General features: G+C 43.9%; 1 protein-coding gene across 4 annotated transcripts in view; it reads left to right on the top strand.

The window, feature by feature from the left end:
* Nucleotides 1-15470, top strand: part of ppp1r16a (protein phosphatase 1, regulatory subunit 16A) — a 123029-nt gene that overhangs the window by 65913 nt on the left and 41646 nt on the right. For all 4 annotated transcript variants that reach the window (XM_073055183.1, XM_073055184.1, XM_073055185.1 and 1 more), the window contains one exon: nucleotides 12650-12795. In XM_073055183.1, coding sequence (XP_072911284.1) covers nucleotides 12650-12795 — 146 coding nt within the window. The remainder of the gene's footprint in view (nucleotides 1-12649; nucleotides 12796-15470) is intronic.

Below are 15470 nucleotides of genomic sequence, written 5' to 3'. Positions count from 1 at the left end.
GATTGGAGAGGATACTGGCGAGGATGACGGCAGAACAGAGGTGTCTGAAGTTTCTGGGAATAGTTCACAAGACACAGGATAGATATGTCCCACAGAAGGACAAGTTCTCAAATGGCAGGGCTAGGCAACCGTGGCTGACAAGGGAAGTTAAGGACTTCATAAAGCCAAGGAAAGGGCATATAAGGTAGCAAATGTGAGTAGGAAGATGGATGATTGGGAACGTTTTAAAACACAACAAAAGGCACCTAAAAAAGCTGTAAGAAGGGAAAAGATGAAATATGAGAGCAGACTAGCCAATAATGTAAAGCAGGAAACTCAAAGTTTTTTTCAGTTATATAAAGAATAAAAGGGAGATGAGAGTCGATATTGAACCACTGGAAAATTATGCTGGTGAGGCAGTTATGGGGCACAAAGAAATGGCAGATGAATTTAATAAGTACTTTGCTTCTGTCTTCACTGTGGAAGACAGCAGCTGTATGCCAGAGATCCATGAGTGTCAGGGAGCAGGGGTGAGTACCATTGCTATTACAAAGGGAAAAGTGCTAGGCAAGTTCAAAGGTCTTAAGGTGAATAAGTCACCTGGGCCAGATGGACTACATCCCAGGGTACTGGGAGATGTTGCTGAAGAGATAATGGATGCATTAGTCATGATCTTTCAAGAATTGCTTGATTCTGGCATGGTCCTGGACAACTGGAAAATTGAAAATGGCATTCTACTCTTTCAGAAGGGAGGAAGACAAAACAAAAGAAATTATAGGCCAATTAGCCTAACCTCAGTGGTTGGGAAAGTGTTGGAGTCCATTATTAAAGACGAGGTTTTGAGGTACTTGGAGACTAATGATAAAATAGTCAAAGTCAGCATGATTTCTGTAAAAAAAAAGCTGGCCTGACAAATCTATTGGAGTTCTTCAAGGAAGTAACAAACAAGGTGGCAAAAGAGAGGCAGTAGATGTCATTTACTTGGATTTTCAGAAAGTATTCGATAAAGTGCCTCACCTGAGGCTGCTTAACAAGATAAAATCCTATGGTGTTACAGGAAAGATACTGGCATGGATAGAGGAATGGCTGACAGGTAGGAGGCAGCGAGTGGGAATAAAAGGGGCCTTTTCTGGTTTGCTGCCAGTAGCTAGTGGTGTTCAGGGGTCAGTATTGGGACTACTACTTTTCACATTGTCTTTCAATCATTTAGATGGTGGAATTAATGGCTTTGTGGCAAAGTTTGCGGATGATACGAAGATGGGTGGAGGGTAGGTAGTGCTGAGAAAGCAATGCGATTGCAGCAGGGCTTCGACAAATTGGAAGAATAGGCAAAAAAGTGGCAGATGGAATACAGAGTTGGGAAATATATGATGTAGGTCAATAAGGTGGTTAAGTAGACTTATGGAAAGCTTGTTTTTATTAGTCGAGACATTGAGATCAGAAGTCAGGAGGTTATGTTGCGACTTTATAAAACTCGGGCTAAGCCACATCTGGAGTACTGCACACAGTTCTGGTTGTCCAACTATAGGAAAGACTTCAAGGCTTTGGAGAGGGTGCAGAAGAGGTTTGCCAGGATGCTACCCGGTTTAGAGGGCATGTGCTATCACAAGAGGCTGGATAAACTTGGGCTGTTTTCCCTGGAATGGTGGAGGATGAGGGGAGATCTGATTGAGGTTTACAAGATTGAAAGGCATAGATAGAGTAGGTAGAGAGTACCTGTTTGCCAGGGTTGAAATGTCTTGTACCAGAGGGCATGCATTGAAAGTGGGAGGGGGTAGGATCAAGGGGGATGTGAGCTGTAAGTTTTTTATTCAGAATGGTGGGAGCCTGAAGTGTGCTGCCTGGTATGGCAGTAGAGACAAATACATTAGAGGCTCTTAAGACACGTTTGGATAGGCACATGGATGTAAGGAAGATGGAGGAATATGGACATGGTGTAGGTAGGAGGGATTCGTGTTTAGGTGTTTTTGATTTGCTTTTCAGCTGGTTCAGCACAACATTGTGGGCCGAATGGCCGGTTGCTGTGCTGTAGTCTTCTATGTTCAATGTTCTTTACACTTGTGTACTGGAAATGACATCAAACAGTCTTAAATCCAGAGAAAGCAATCCCGACCTATCCAGCTCTGAGCACTAGTTAAAACCCAGTCTAACATAAGATTCCCACTTGCACAAAGATATTGTCCCTTCAAGAATCTGAGATAACTTTTACCTAGTATTTTTCCATCCCTTAGTGGTGCCAGCCCATACAATATGACTTAAAATGTGATCAGATCTTCACTTAAGTCCTAAAACTAGATAAAGAGATCCAATTCAATAAATTACACAAAAACATTGTACTTGTTCATTTATTTATTGAGAAAAATGATCCAATATTACATGTATTTGTTGGAAAAGGTATGTGAACCTCCGGGGTAACACTACAAAAGCCATTTGGAGTCAGGAGGTGTGGGTTGTACCCTGTCCTATGTAACACCCCGGGTTCGGCTGGTGGCACTGGTCTCTGGCCCCTCCAAACTTGCGAAATCTGAGGTGCAAAACGTGCTGCTCGTGTGGATGCTGTGTGATCTGTTCCCCCGTTACAAATCAGTACCACGAAATAACAGACAGTACACCATACGCAAGTAGACGATTCAGCTTTATAATTCTTCATTTGACTAAAGGCTTAGTAAAGAAAACAAAACGAAAAGGGTCCATTTTAATGAAACAGTCTAATGTGCACAAGTTGGAGTTCACAGTTTCCCTTCCGCTGGTCCTCCATCGATTTCCTCGGGCTTCGTCGACTCTCGGCCCCACTCCAAGTCCACTCCGTCCTGCTGTCTATGACCTCCCCTTTCTCGCATTTTCTCACTTCATGCCTCACCAAACAAAAGATCCAGATCACCTCGCTCTCAGGCACACACAAGAAAGAAAACTCTCCCTTCATTAGACAGCGCACATTCCAAAGCCCCCGTTATCTCTAGCCATAACCCAAACACTGCTGCTACAGAAAAACCATTGCATTAGCAGTGAACCCTTTCCCAGGGCATTAAACCTATATAAAAAAAGACACACAAAGTTAGGTTACTGACAGAAAGATCTGCTTATGTGCACCATGCCTTGATCAAAACTTTCAGAGGACCTTCGAAGAAGAATTGTAGAGATGCATGAAGCTGGAAAAGGCAAAAAAGCATTTCTAAAGACCTGAGTGTTCAGCAGTCCACAGGAAGAGAAGTTGTCTACAAATGGAGGAAACTCATCTCCCTAGGAGTGGCATCCTGCAGAGGTCACATCAAGAGCACAACGTGCAATGCTGAAGGAAGTGAAAAAGAACCCAAGGGTAACAGTAAAAGACCTGCAGAAATCTCTAGAACTTGCTAAAGTCTCTGTTCACTTGTCCACCACGAGAAAAACACTGAACAAGAATGGTGTGCATGGAAGGACACCATGGAGGAAACCACTGCTCTCCAAAAAAAATATTGCTGCATGTCTCAGGTTTGCAAAAGACCACCTGGATGTTCTACAGCTCTTCTGGGACAATGTTCTGAGGACATATGAGACAAAAGTTGAACTTTTTGGCAGAAATGCATATTACTATGTTTGGAGGAAAAAGGGCACTACACACCAAAACCTCATCTAAACAGTGAAGTATGGTGGAAGGAGCATCATGGTTTAGGGCTGTTTTGCTGCCTCATGGCCTGGACAGGTTACAATCATTGAGGGAACACTGAATTCAAAATTGTATCGAGACATTTTACAGGAGAATGTCAGGGTAGCGGTCTGATACCTAAAGCTTAATAGAAGTTGGATAATACAACAAGATAATGATCTGAAAGACAAGAGTAAAACAACAACAGAATGGTTTAAGAAGAAGAAAGTTTGTGTTTTGGAATGGCCGAGTCAAAGTCCTGACTTTAATCCTATAGAAATGCCGTGGAAGGACCTGGAGCAAGCAGTTCATGCAAGGAAGCCCACCAACGTCCCAGAGCTGAAGCAGTTTTGTAAGGAGGAATGGCGTAAAGTTCCTCCAAGCCAGTGTGCAGGACTGAGCAACAGTTACCGAAACATTTGGGCGAAGTATTGCTGTACAATGGGGTCACACCAGTTACTGAAAGCAAAGTTTCACATGCTTTTTCCAACAATTATATGTAATATTGGATAATTTTTCTCAGTAAATAAATGAACAAGTATCATGTTTTTTGTGTTATTTATTTAATGGGATTCTCTTTATCTAGTTTTAGCACTTGCATAAAGATCTAATCACACTTTAGGTCATAGTTATGCAAAAACAGAAAATTCTACAAGGTTCACAGACTTTATAGCACCACTGTACCTTTTTATGTCTTGTGCCCTTCGTCCTCATCAAATAACCTAGAAACAGAGACACCACTATCTCATCTCACAGGCACACATCTGTGTACATCTCCAGATGATCAGCACATTACAAGGTGTCACCAGTTTGTCTTACAAACTTCCACTTGTGTTTCCCATCTTGGTAGTCACCAAGGAGAGTCAAATTTATATTGGAACGCAGAAGAGTGCAACACAGGAAGAGAGCCTTCAGCCTACATTGTGCCAAGCCAATTAAATTAGTAATGAAACGGATAAGGAAACTAATCTCTTCTGCCAACACAATATCTATATCCCTCCATTTTCCTCACATATTCCTATTTAAATGTCAGCACCGAATGGCTGGTGCTGGATTCCAAGAGGGGGAATTTCTAGAGTGCCTACAAGATGGCTGAGTGTCCAAGGTTACAGGTTATATTTGAGGGATAGGAAGGTAGGAAGAGGGGGTGGTGTGGCTCTACTGGTGAAGAATGGCATCAAATCAGTAGAAAGAGTTGACATAGGATCGGAAGATACTGAATTCTTGTGGGTTGAGATCGGAAACTGTAAGGGTAAAAGGACCCTGATGGCAGTTATATACAGGCCTCCCAACAGGGGCTGGGATGTGGACCACAGGTTACAACAGGAAATAGAAAAGGCATGTCAAAAGGGCAATGTTATGGTAGTCATGAGAGATTTTAACATGCAGGTCGATTGGGAAAATCAGGTTGGTAATGGATCTTGAGAGACTGAGATTGTTTAATGACTAAGAGATGGCTTTTTAGAGCAGTTTGTTGTTGAGCCTATTAGGGGATCAGCTATACTCGATAGGGTGTTGTGTAATGAACCAGAGGCGATTTTGGAGCTTAAGGTAAAAAAAGAACCCTTAGGAGCCAGTGATCACAATATGATTGTGTTCAACTTGAAATTTGATAGGGAGAAAGTAAAGTCTGATGCAGCAGTATTTCAGTGGAGTAAGGGAAATTAGAGTGGTATGAGAGAGGAGTTGGCCAAAGTAATTTGGAAGGAGATACTGGCAGGGATGTCAGCAGAGCGGCAATGACACGTGTTTTTGGGAAAAATGAGGAAGGAGCAGGATATGTGTATTACCAAAATGAAGAAATACTCAAATGGTAAAATAATACAACCGTGGCTGACAGGGGAAGTCAAAGCTAATGTAAAAGCAAAAGAAAGGACATGCAACAAAATAAAATTAATGGGAAGATAGAGGATTGGGAAGTTAGGAAAAAATGAAATATGAAAGCAAACTAGCAAATAATATTAAAGTGGATAGTAAAAGTTTTTTCAAGTATGTTAAAAATAGAAGAGAAATGAGAGGACTGCTAGAAATTGAGACAGGAGAAATAATAACAGGGGACAAGGAAATGGCTGATGAACTAAATCAGTATTTTGCGTCATTCTTCACTGTGGAAGACACTAGCAGTATGCCTGATGTTGTAGTGTGTGAAGGACAAGAAGTGCGTGTAGTTACTGTTACAAGAGAGAAGGTGCTCAAAAAGCTGAAAAACCTAAGGGTACATAAGTCACCCAGGCCAGAGGAGCTGCAGCCTAGAGTTCTGAAAGAGGTAATGTTAGAGATTGTGATGGCATTAGAAATGATCTTTCAAAACTCACTGGACTCCGGCATGGTGCCAGAGGACTGGAAAATTGCAAATGTTACTCCACTCTGTAAGGTAGTTAGCCTGACCTCAGTGGTTGGGAAGATGTTGGAGTCAATTGTTAAGGATGAGGTGATGGAGTACTTGGTAACACAGGACAAGATAGTACAAAGTCAGCATGGTTTCCTTCAGGGAAAATCCTGCCTGACGAACCTGTTGGAATCCTTTGAGGAGATTACAAGTAGGATAGATAAAGGGGATGCAGTCGATGTTGTATATTTGGTCTTTCAGAGGGCCTTTGACAAGTTGCCACACATGACGCTGCTTACCAAGTTAGGAGCCCATGGCATTACAGGAAAGTTACTAACATAGAGCATTGGCTGATAGGGGACAGCAAGTGGGAATAAAAGGATCCTTTTCTGGATGGCTGCCTGTGACTAGTGGTGTTCGGCAGGGGTCGGAGTTGGGACCACTTATTTTTATGCTGTATATAAATAATTTGGATAATGGAGTAGATGGCTTTGTTGCCAAGTTTGCAGATGATAGGAAGATTGGTGGAGGGGCAGGTAGTGTTGAGGAAACAGGTAGGATGCTGAAGGACTTAGACAGATTAGGAGAATGGGCAAGAAAGTGGCAAATGAAATACAATGTTGGAAAATGCATGGCCATGCACTTTGATAGTAGAAATAAATGTGTGGACTATTTTCTAAATGGGGAGAAAATCCAGGAATCTGAGATGCAGAGGGACTTGGGAGTCCTTGTGCACAACACCCTGAAGGTTAACTTGCAGGTTGAGTCAGTGGTGAGGAAGGCAACTGACATGTTAGCAATGATTTCTAGAGGTCTAGAATATAAGAGCAAGGATGTGATGCTGAGGCTTTTTAAGGCACTGATGAGGCCTCACCTTGAGTATTGTGAACAGTTTTGGGCTCTCATCCTAGAAAAGATGTGTTGGCATTGGAGAGAGTCCAGAGGAAGTTCACAAGGATGATCCCAGGAATGAAAGGATTATCATATGAGGAATATTTGATGGCATAGCTATGGAAAGGGATAAAATCAGACAAAATGGTAAAGTGCTTAACTGGGGAAGGGCTAACTTTGAAGGGATGAGGTAGGAACTAGCGAGAGTAAATTGGAAACAGACGTTCAATGGGGAAAGCACAGAAGTAATGTGGGAGAAGTTTAGGGACCACTTGAGCTGGGTTCAGGATAGGTTTGTCCCACTGAGGCAAGGAAGAAATGGTGGGAAAAGGGAACCGTGGCTGACGAAACACGTGAGGCAACTCGTCAAGAGGAAAAAGGAAGCATATGTTAGATATAAGAAGCAGGAAGTAGGAGGGGCTTATGAGAAATATAGGGTAGCCAGGAAGGGGCTAAAGAAAGGACTTAGGAGAGCTCAAAGCGGGCATGAGAAAGCCTTGGCATGTAGGATTAAGGAGAACCCCAAGGCGTTCTATGCATATGTGAAGAACAGGAGAATGACGAGAACGAAGATGGGACTGCTAAAGGATAAAGAGGGCAACATGTACCTGGAGGCGGAGGAGGTTGGGGAGGTCCTAAATTAATACTTTGCTTCAGTATTCACAAGCGAAAAGGATCTTGATCAGGATGAGGTCAAAGTAGAGCGGACCTGTGTGCTGGACAATGTGGAGATTAAGGAAGAAGAAGTGCTGGATCTTCTTAAAAACGTTAAGATTGATAAATCCCCAGGGCTGAATATGATACATCCCAGGTTGTTGTGGGAATTGAGGGAAGAAATCATAGGAACATTAGCTATGATCTTTGAATCCTCTTTGGCTACAGGGGAAGTGCCGGAGGACTGGAGAATGGCAAATGTAGTTCCCTTGTTTAAAAAAGATAATAGGGAGAAACCTGGGAACTATAGACCGGTGAGTCTTACGTCAGTGGTCTGCAAACTACTGCAAAGGATTCTTAGAGATAGGATCTACGAGCATTTGGAGAAGTACAGTCTACTCATGGATAGTCAACATGGCTATGTGAAGGGAAGATCATGCCTCACGAGCCTGATTGAGTTTTTTGAAGAGGTAAAAGAAATTGATGAGGGTAGGGCAGTGGATGTGGTCTACATGGACTTTAGCAAGGCATTTGACAAGGTCCCTCACAAGAGACTCATCCAGGAAGTCATAAGGCATGGGAGAAGTGGAACCTTGGCTGTTTGGATAAAAAATTGGCTTAAAGGAAGAAAGCAGAGGGTAGTTGTGGAAGGAAAGTGTTCTGCCTGGAGGTCGGTGACTAGTGGAGTGCCACAAGGATCTGTCCTGGGACCCCTGCTATTTGTGATTTTTATAAATGACCTGGATGTAGAGGAGGGAGGATGGGTGAGTAAGTTTGTGGATGACACAAAGATTGGAGGAGTTGTGGATGGAGCTTCAGGTTTTCGAAGGTTTCAAGAAGATATAGACAGGCTGCAGAGTTGGGCAGAAAAATGGCAGATGGAGTTCAATCCGGACAAATGTGAGGTGATGCATTTTGGAAGGACAAACCAGAAGACTGAGTACAGGATTAATGGTCAGTTACTTAAGAGTGTGGATGAACAAAGGGTCTTTGGGATTCAAATCTATACATCCCTCAAGGTCGTTGCACAGGTTGATAGGGTAGTTAAGAAGGTCTATGGGATGCTAGGCTTCATTAACAAGGGGGATTGAGTTCAAGAGTAGAGAGGTCATGTTGCAACTCTACAAATCTCTGGTGAGACCGCACTTAGAGTATTGTGTTCAATTCTGGTCACCTCATTATAGGAAGGATGTGGAAGCTATGGAGAGGGTGCAGAGGAGATTTACCAGGATGTTGCCTGGATTGGAGAACAAGTCATATGAAGCAAGGTTAGCAGAGCTGGGACTTTTCTCTTTGGAGTGTAGAAGAATGAGAGGGGACTTGATAGAGGTCTACAAGATTATGAGAGGCATAGATAGGGTGGATAGTCAGTACCTGTTTCCCAGGGCACCAATAGTAAACACCAGAGGGCATATGTACAAAATTAAGGGAGGACATCAGGGGTAAGTTTTTTACACAGAGGGTTGTGAGTACCTGGAATGACTTGCCAGGGATGGTGGTGGAGGCTAAAACATTAGGGGCATTTAAGAGCCTCTTGGACAGGCACATGGATGAAAGAAAAATAGAGGGTTATGGGGTAGTGTGGGTTTAGTACTTTTTTAAGGATTATATGGGTCGGCATAACATGGAGGGCTGAAGGGCCTGTGCTGTGTTGTAGTGTTCTATGGTTCTATGGTAAAGGGAATTATGGAGGTATGAGAGGAGTTGGCCAGAATTGATTGGAAAAGAACATTGGCAGGAATGACAGCAGAGCAAATTTCTGAAAACAGTTTGGAAGACACAGGATATATATCCATCCCAAAGAAGAAGAAGTATTCTAAAGGAAAAATGACACAACCATGGCTAACAAGAGAAGTCAGAGCCAACATAAACTCAAAAGAAAGGATAGATAATAAAGGAAAAATTGGCAGAGCATTAGATGATTGGAAGCTTTCAAATACCAACCAGAAAGCAACTCAGGAAGTCATTAAGAAGGTAAAGATGGAATATGAAAGGATTCTTTTTACATTATGTGTTAATGATTTGGATGATGGAATTGATGGCTTTATGACCAAGTTTGCATACAATATGAAGATAGGTAGAGGGGCAGGTAGTTTTGAGGATGAAGGGTATGTTTTGAAAGTCTTAGACAGATCAGGAGAATGGGCAAAAAACTGGCAGATGGAATAGTGTTGGGAAGTGTATGGTTATGCACTTTGGTAGAAGAAATGAAAGGGTTGACCATTTTCTAAATGGAGAGAAAATACAAAAAAACTGAAGCACAAAGGGTCTTGGGAGTACAGGATTCCCTAAAGGTTAATTTGCAGTTTGAGTGTGTAGTGAGGAAAACAAATGCGATGTTGGCATTCATTTCAAGAAGACGAGAATATAACAGCAAGGATGTAATGTTGAGGCTTTGTAAAACACTGGTGAGGCTTCACTTGGAGTGTTGTGAGCACTTTTGTGCCCCTGATCTTAGAAAGGATGTGCTGAACTGGAGAGGGTTTAAAGGAAGCTCACGAAAATGATTCCTGGATTGAATGGCTTGTCATATGAAGAGCATTTGATGGCTCTGGGCCAGTATTCACTGGAATTCAGAAGAATAAGGGGTGACCTCATTGAAACCTATCGAATGGTGAAAGAGTGGATGTGGAGAGGATGGTAGGAGAGTCTTAAGACCAGAGGACAACATCAGGTTAGAGGGGTATCCTTTTATAAAAGAGATGAGGAGGAATTTCTTTAGCCAGAGAGTGGTGAATCTGTGGAATTCATTGCTACACACTGCTGTGGAGGCCAACTCTGTATGTAAATTTAAGGCAGAGGTTGATAGATTCTTGGTCAGTGCATGAAAGGATACTGGTAGAAGGCAGGCGATTGGGGCCAGAAGGAAAATTGGATCAGCTATGATGAAATTGCGGAACAGACTCGATGAGCCAAATGGCCTGTTTCTGCTCCTATATCTTATGGAGTTACAGTCCCTAATGTAAGCCCCTACCACCACCCCAGACAGTAAATTCCTTGCAAGCAGAACAAGTACTACACCTGCCTCTACACCTCCTCCCTCACTACCATTTAGGGGACCAAACTGTCTTTCCAGGTGAAGTGACACTTCACCTATAAATCTGTTGGGATCATCTGCTGTATCCAGTGCTCCCAGTGTGGCCTTTTGTATATCGGTGAGACCCAGCACAGACTGGGAGACCGCTTCACCGAGCATCTATGCTCCGTCTGCCAGTAAAAGCAGGATCTCCCAGTGGCCATCCATTTTAATTTGGCTTCCCATTCTCATTCCGACATGTCAGTTCATGGCCTTCTCTACTTGTCACGTTGAGGCCACACTCAGGTTGGAGGATCTGAATAGCCTCCAGCCTGATGGTATGAACATCAATTTCTCAAACTTCTGATAATACTCCCCCCACCCCCCTTCACCATTCCCCATTCCCCTCTCTCCCCTTATCACCTCCCTCTGATACTTCTCCCCCTTTTCTTTCTTCCACGGACTTCTCTCCTCTCCTATCAGATTCCCCCTTCTCCAGCCCTGTATCTCTTTCACCAATCAACTCCCCAGCACTTTACTTCCCCCCCCCCCCAGCTTTACATATCATCTTGTGGTTTTTCTTCCCCCCCCCCCCCCACTCTCTCATTCTGATTCCTCATTCTTTTTTCCAGTCCTGATGAAGTGCCTCGGCCCGAAACATTGACTGTATTCTTTTCTGTAGATGCTGCCTGGCCTGCTGAGCTCCTCCAGCATTTTGTGTGTGTTGCTTTAGATTTCCAGCATCTGCAGATTTTCTTGTTTGTGCATTCCAGACACCCACCACTCTTTGCGCAAAAAAAACCTTGCCACTCACATCTCCTTTGAAAGTACCCCTCTCATCTTAAATGCACATCCTCTGGTATTAAGACATTTCAATCTGTGGGAAAGGATACTGTCTGTCCTCTCTTATTTATGCCTCTCATAATCTTGTAAACCTCCATTAGATCTCCCCTCAGCCTCCACCGCTCCAGAAAAATCAACCCATTATCCAACCTCTCGTATTTGCACATGCCCTCTAATCAAGGCAGCATCCTGATAAACCTCTTCTGCACCCTCTCCAAAGCCCCAACATCTTTACACAGAGGTGTCTGACTTGCTGAGTTCCTCCAGCATTTTATATGTGTTGCTCTGGATTTCGCACATTTGCAAAATCTCTTGTGTTTAAAATTCAGCTCTTTCCTTACAACAACCTTCTTCACAGTCTGCTAGTGCTAATGGTGGAGCTGTTTGGGAAAGGGAGGTTACTCCTGGCCTCACTCCCCAGTCATAGCCCTTCACTCCGTTCCCCTCCTCTTTGAGAGATTTGGTACGTCACCAAAGACACTCACAAATTTCTACAGATGCACTGTGGAGAGCATTCTAACTGGTTGCATCACCATCTGATATCGAGGGGCCATTGCACAGGGTCGGAAAAAGCTGCAGAAAGTTATAAACTCAGCCAGCTCCATCATGGACGCTAGCCTCCCCAGCATCGACAGCATCTTCAAAAGGTGATGTATCAAAAGGACCCCGATCACCCAAGACATGCCCTCATCTCATTGCTACAGTCAGAGAGGAAGTACAGGAGCCTGAAGGCACATGCTTAATGTATCAGGAACAGCTTCTTCCATCTGCCATCAGATTCCTGAATGGACATTTTCCCTCTCTTTTTGCACTACCTCTTTAGGTTCACACACGTGCAGCCTCTGACTTCCAAATTTCACATACCTCACTGCCTGGTATGGGAACTGTACCTCCCTTAATTGCAGGACTTTGCAATGTGGCGTGGACAGCCCAGTGCGTCTGTAGTTGTGAACTTCCCATGATTCAGGACATTTACAAAGACAAGTGTATAAAAAAGGCCCATAGGATCATTGGGGACCCGAGTCACCCCAACCACAATCTTTTCCAGCTGCTACAATCCGGGAAACGGTACTGCAGCATAAAAGCTAGGACCAACAGGCTCCGGGACAGCTTCTTCCACCAGGCCATCAGACTTATGAACTGATGCTAATTTGAGTGTATTCTATTATTATAAATTACTATGATCGCACATTTAGACAGAGACATAACGTAAAGGTTTTTACTCCTCGTGTATGTGAAGGATGTAAGAAATAAAGTCAGTTCAATTTCATGACATATGACAGTGCTTTTAAACCTGATTCTGATCTTGCAGTGCTGTATCGACGACTACAGAGAGATCGTGAAGCTTTTGCTGGAAGCTGGAGCCACTGTCAATGCGTGTGACAGTGAAGTGTGGACTCCTCTGCACGCAGCCGCCACCTGTGGACACCTACACCTGGTGCAACAACTGATTCAACAGTTACGTACTGTGCCTTCTTACATCCTGAGAACCGGTGGGAGGGGGGCTGGGGAGAGTGGCAGTGACATCCAGCTCCTTCTGAACCCTGCCCTCAGTCAGGGCACTGGCTATACGAATCAGTGTTTCATGTCACACTTGGGAGAATCATGTGCAGTTCTGGTCACCCTGGTTCCTTGGGGAGGTAGTGGGGATAAGCTCCCACTGCCTGTTAAATGTTCCCAATGGTATGTGTCTCAAATAGCCTCTGACATTCAAATCCTGCTCCTGGCCTTCATCTGTGACTCAGCCCAGCCGAACAGTTTCTACTGACAGGAGAAGGGGCAAAGGCGGGTTACTGGCATCTTAAATTCAGTCGCTTCCGGCAGATGGGGCTCATTGGCCATGGTTGCCAGCTCATCCAGGAGAAGGGAAACTCTGATCTCAAACCACTTCAAAAGAGGTTCATAAAAATGATTCCAGGATTGAACAGTTTTTCATATGAAGAGTATTTGATGGCTCTGGGCCTGTACTCACTGGAATTTAGAAAAATGAGTGGTGACCTAATTGAAATCTATCAGCTGTTGAAAGGCCTTAACAGAATATTAGTGCAGAGGATGTTTCCAATGGTGGGAGAGTCTAAGATCAGAGGACACAGCCTCAGAATAGAGTGACATCCTCTTAAAAGGGAGTTGAGGAGGAAGTTCTTTAGTTAGGGAGTGGTGAATTTTATTCGTTCCCATAGGCATCTGTGGAGGCCAATTCATTTGGTCTATTTAAGGCAGAGGTTGATCGGTGAGAAGACACGAGATTGGGACACGAGATCAGCCATGATGAAATAGCAGAGCAGACTCAATGGGCCAAATGGCCTAACTCTGCTTCTGTATCTTATAGTCTTATTACAGGAAAGGTGCAGTGGATTTGGAGAGGGTGCAGAAGAGATTCACCAGGAGGATGGTAGTTTGTGCGATAAGGAGAGGCTTGATGAACTTGGGCTGTTTTTTCTGGAGCATCAGAGGCTGAGGGGAGACCTGATAGAGGTTTATAAAGTGATAAGATGTGTGGATAGGATAGAGAGAATAGCTAGACCTACTGAATATTGAAGTACTGGAGGTGGAGTGAATTTCCTATAGTTGGGGAGCCTAGGACCAGAGGGTACAGCTTTAAAAATAAAGGGACCTCCCTATAGAACAGAGATGAGGAATTTCTTTAGCTAAAGAGCAGTGACTCTGTGGAATTCATTGTCACAGAAAGCTCTAGAGGCCAAGTTATTGGGTATATTTAAAGTGAAGGTCGATAGGTTTTTGATTAATCAGGGCGTCAAAGATTAAGGGGAGAAGGCAGGAGAATGGGATAATAAATCAGCCCTAATGGAATGGCAGAGCAGACTCGATGGGCTGAATGGCCTAACTTTTCTCCTACTGTATGTCTCATGGAGAGATTGCACTTGTGAATACTGTGTGCCGTTCTGCTCGCCCCCATTACTGGAAGGGTGTGGAGGCTTTGGAGAGGGTGCAGAAGCTGGTAGTTTGAGAGGCTAGGGTTGTTTTCTCTGCAGCGGTGGAGATCTAAGAGAGCTTTATAGAATGATGGGAGGCATAGGTAGAGTAGAGCTGTTTCCCAGAGTCGAAATGTTTAATACTAGAGAACATAGCTTTAAGATGGGGGGTGGGAGTTATTTTACACAAAGGGTGGTGGACCTCCCGGAGTAGTGGACGCAGAAACAATGGGTTTTGGTAGATACATGAACAGGTAGGGAACAGAGGGATGTGGATCATTCTCATGCAGTTGGGCTTACGTTGATGCAGGGCACCATAGCATTTAGCATAGCACGATTACAGCTCGGGACACTTGGAGTTTGCAGTTCAATTCGTGTCCTCTGGAAACAAGTTTGTATGTTTTTTTTGCTGTAGCATATGGATTTCCTCCAGTTGCTCCAGTTTCCTCCCACAGTCCAAAGACATACTGGTAGATAAAACATAGAAAACTTACAGCACAATACAGGCCCTTCGGCCCACAAAGCTGTGCCGAACATGTCCTTACCTGAGAACTACCTAGGCTTACAGATAGCACTCTGTTTTTCTAAGCTCTATATACCTATCCAGGAGTCTCTGAAAAGACCTCATTATTTCTGCCTCCACCACCGCTGCCAGCAGCCCATTCCACACATTCACCACTCTTTGCGTAAAAAAAACTTACCCCTGACATCTCCTCTGTAAAGCTATGCCCTCTCATGCTAGCCATTTCAGCCCTGGGAAAAAGCCTCTGCCGATCCACACGATCAATGCCTCTCATTATTTTGTACACCTCTATCAGGTCACCTCTCATCCTCCGTCGCTCCAAGGAGAAAAGGCCGAGTTCACTCAACCTATTCTCGTAAGGCATGCTCCCCAATCCAGGCAACATCCTTGTAAATTTCCTCTGCACCCTTTCTATGGCTTCCACATCCTTCCTGTAGTGAGGCAACCAGAACTGAGCACAGTACTCCAAGTGGGGTCTGACCAGGATCCTATATAGCTGCAACATTATCTCTCAGCTCCTAACCTCAATCCCACGATTGATAAAGGCCAATGCACTGTATGCCTTCTTAACCACTGAGTCAACCTTTGTAGCAGCTTTGAGCATCCTTTGGACTCGGACCCCAAGATCCCTCTGATCCTCCACACTGCCAAGAGTCTTACCATTAATACTATATTCT

The sequence above is a fragment of the Hemitrygon akajei genome, chromosome 8 (genome assembly GCF_048418815.1).
Source record: "Hemitrygon akajei chromosome 8, sHemAka1.3, whole genome shotgun sequence".
Lineage (NCBI taxonomy): Eukaryota > Metazoa > Chordata > Chondrichthyes > Myliobatiformes > Dasyatidae > Hemitrygon > Hemitrygon akajei.
This window is presented reverse-complemented; position numbering and strand designations above follow the sequence as displayed.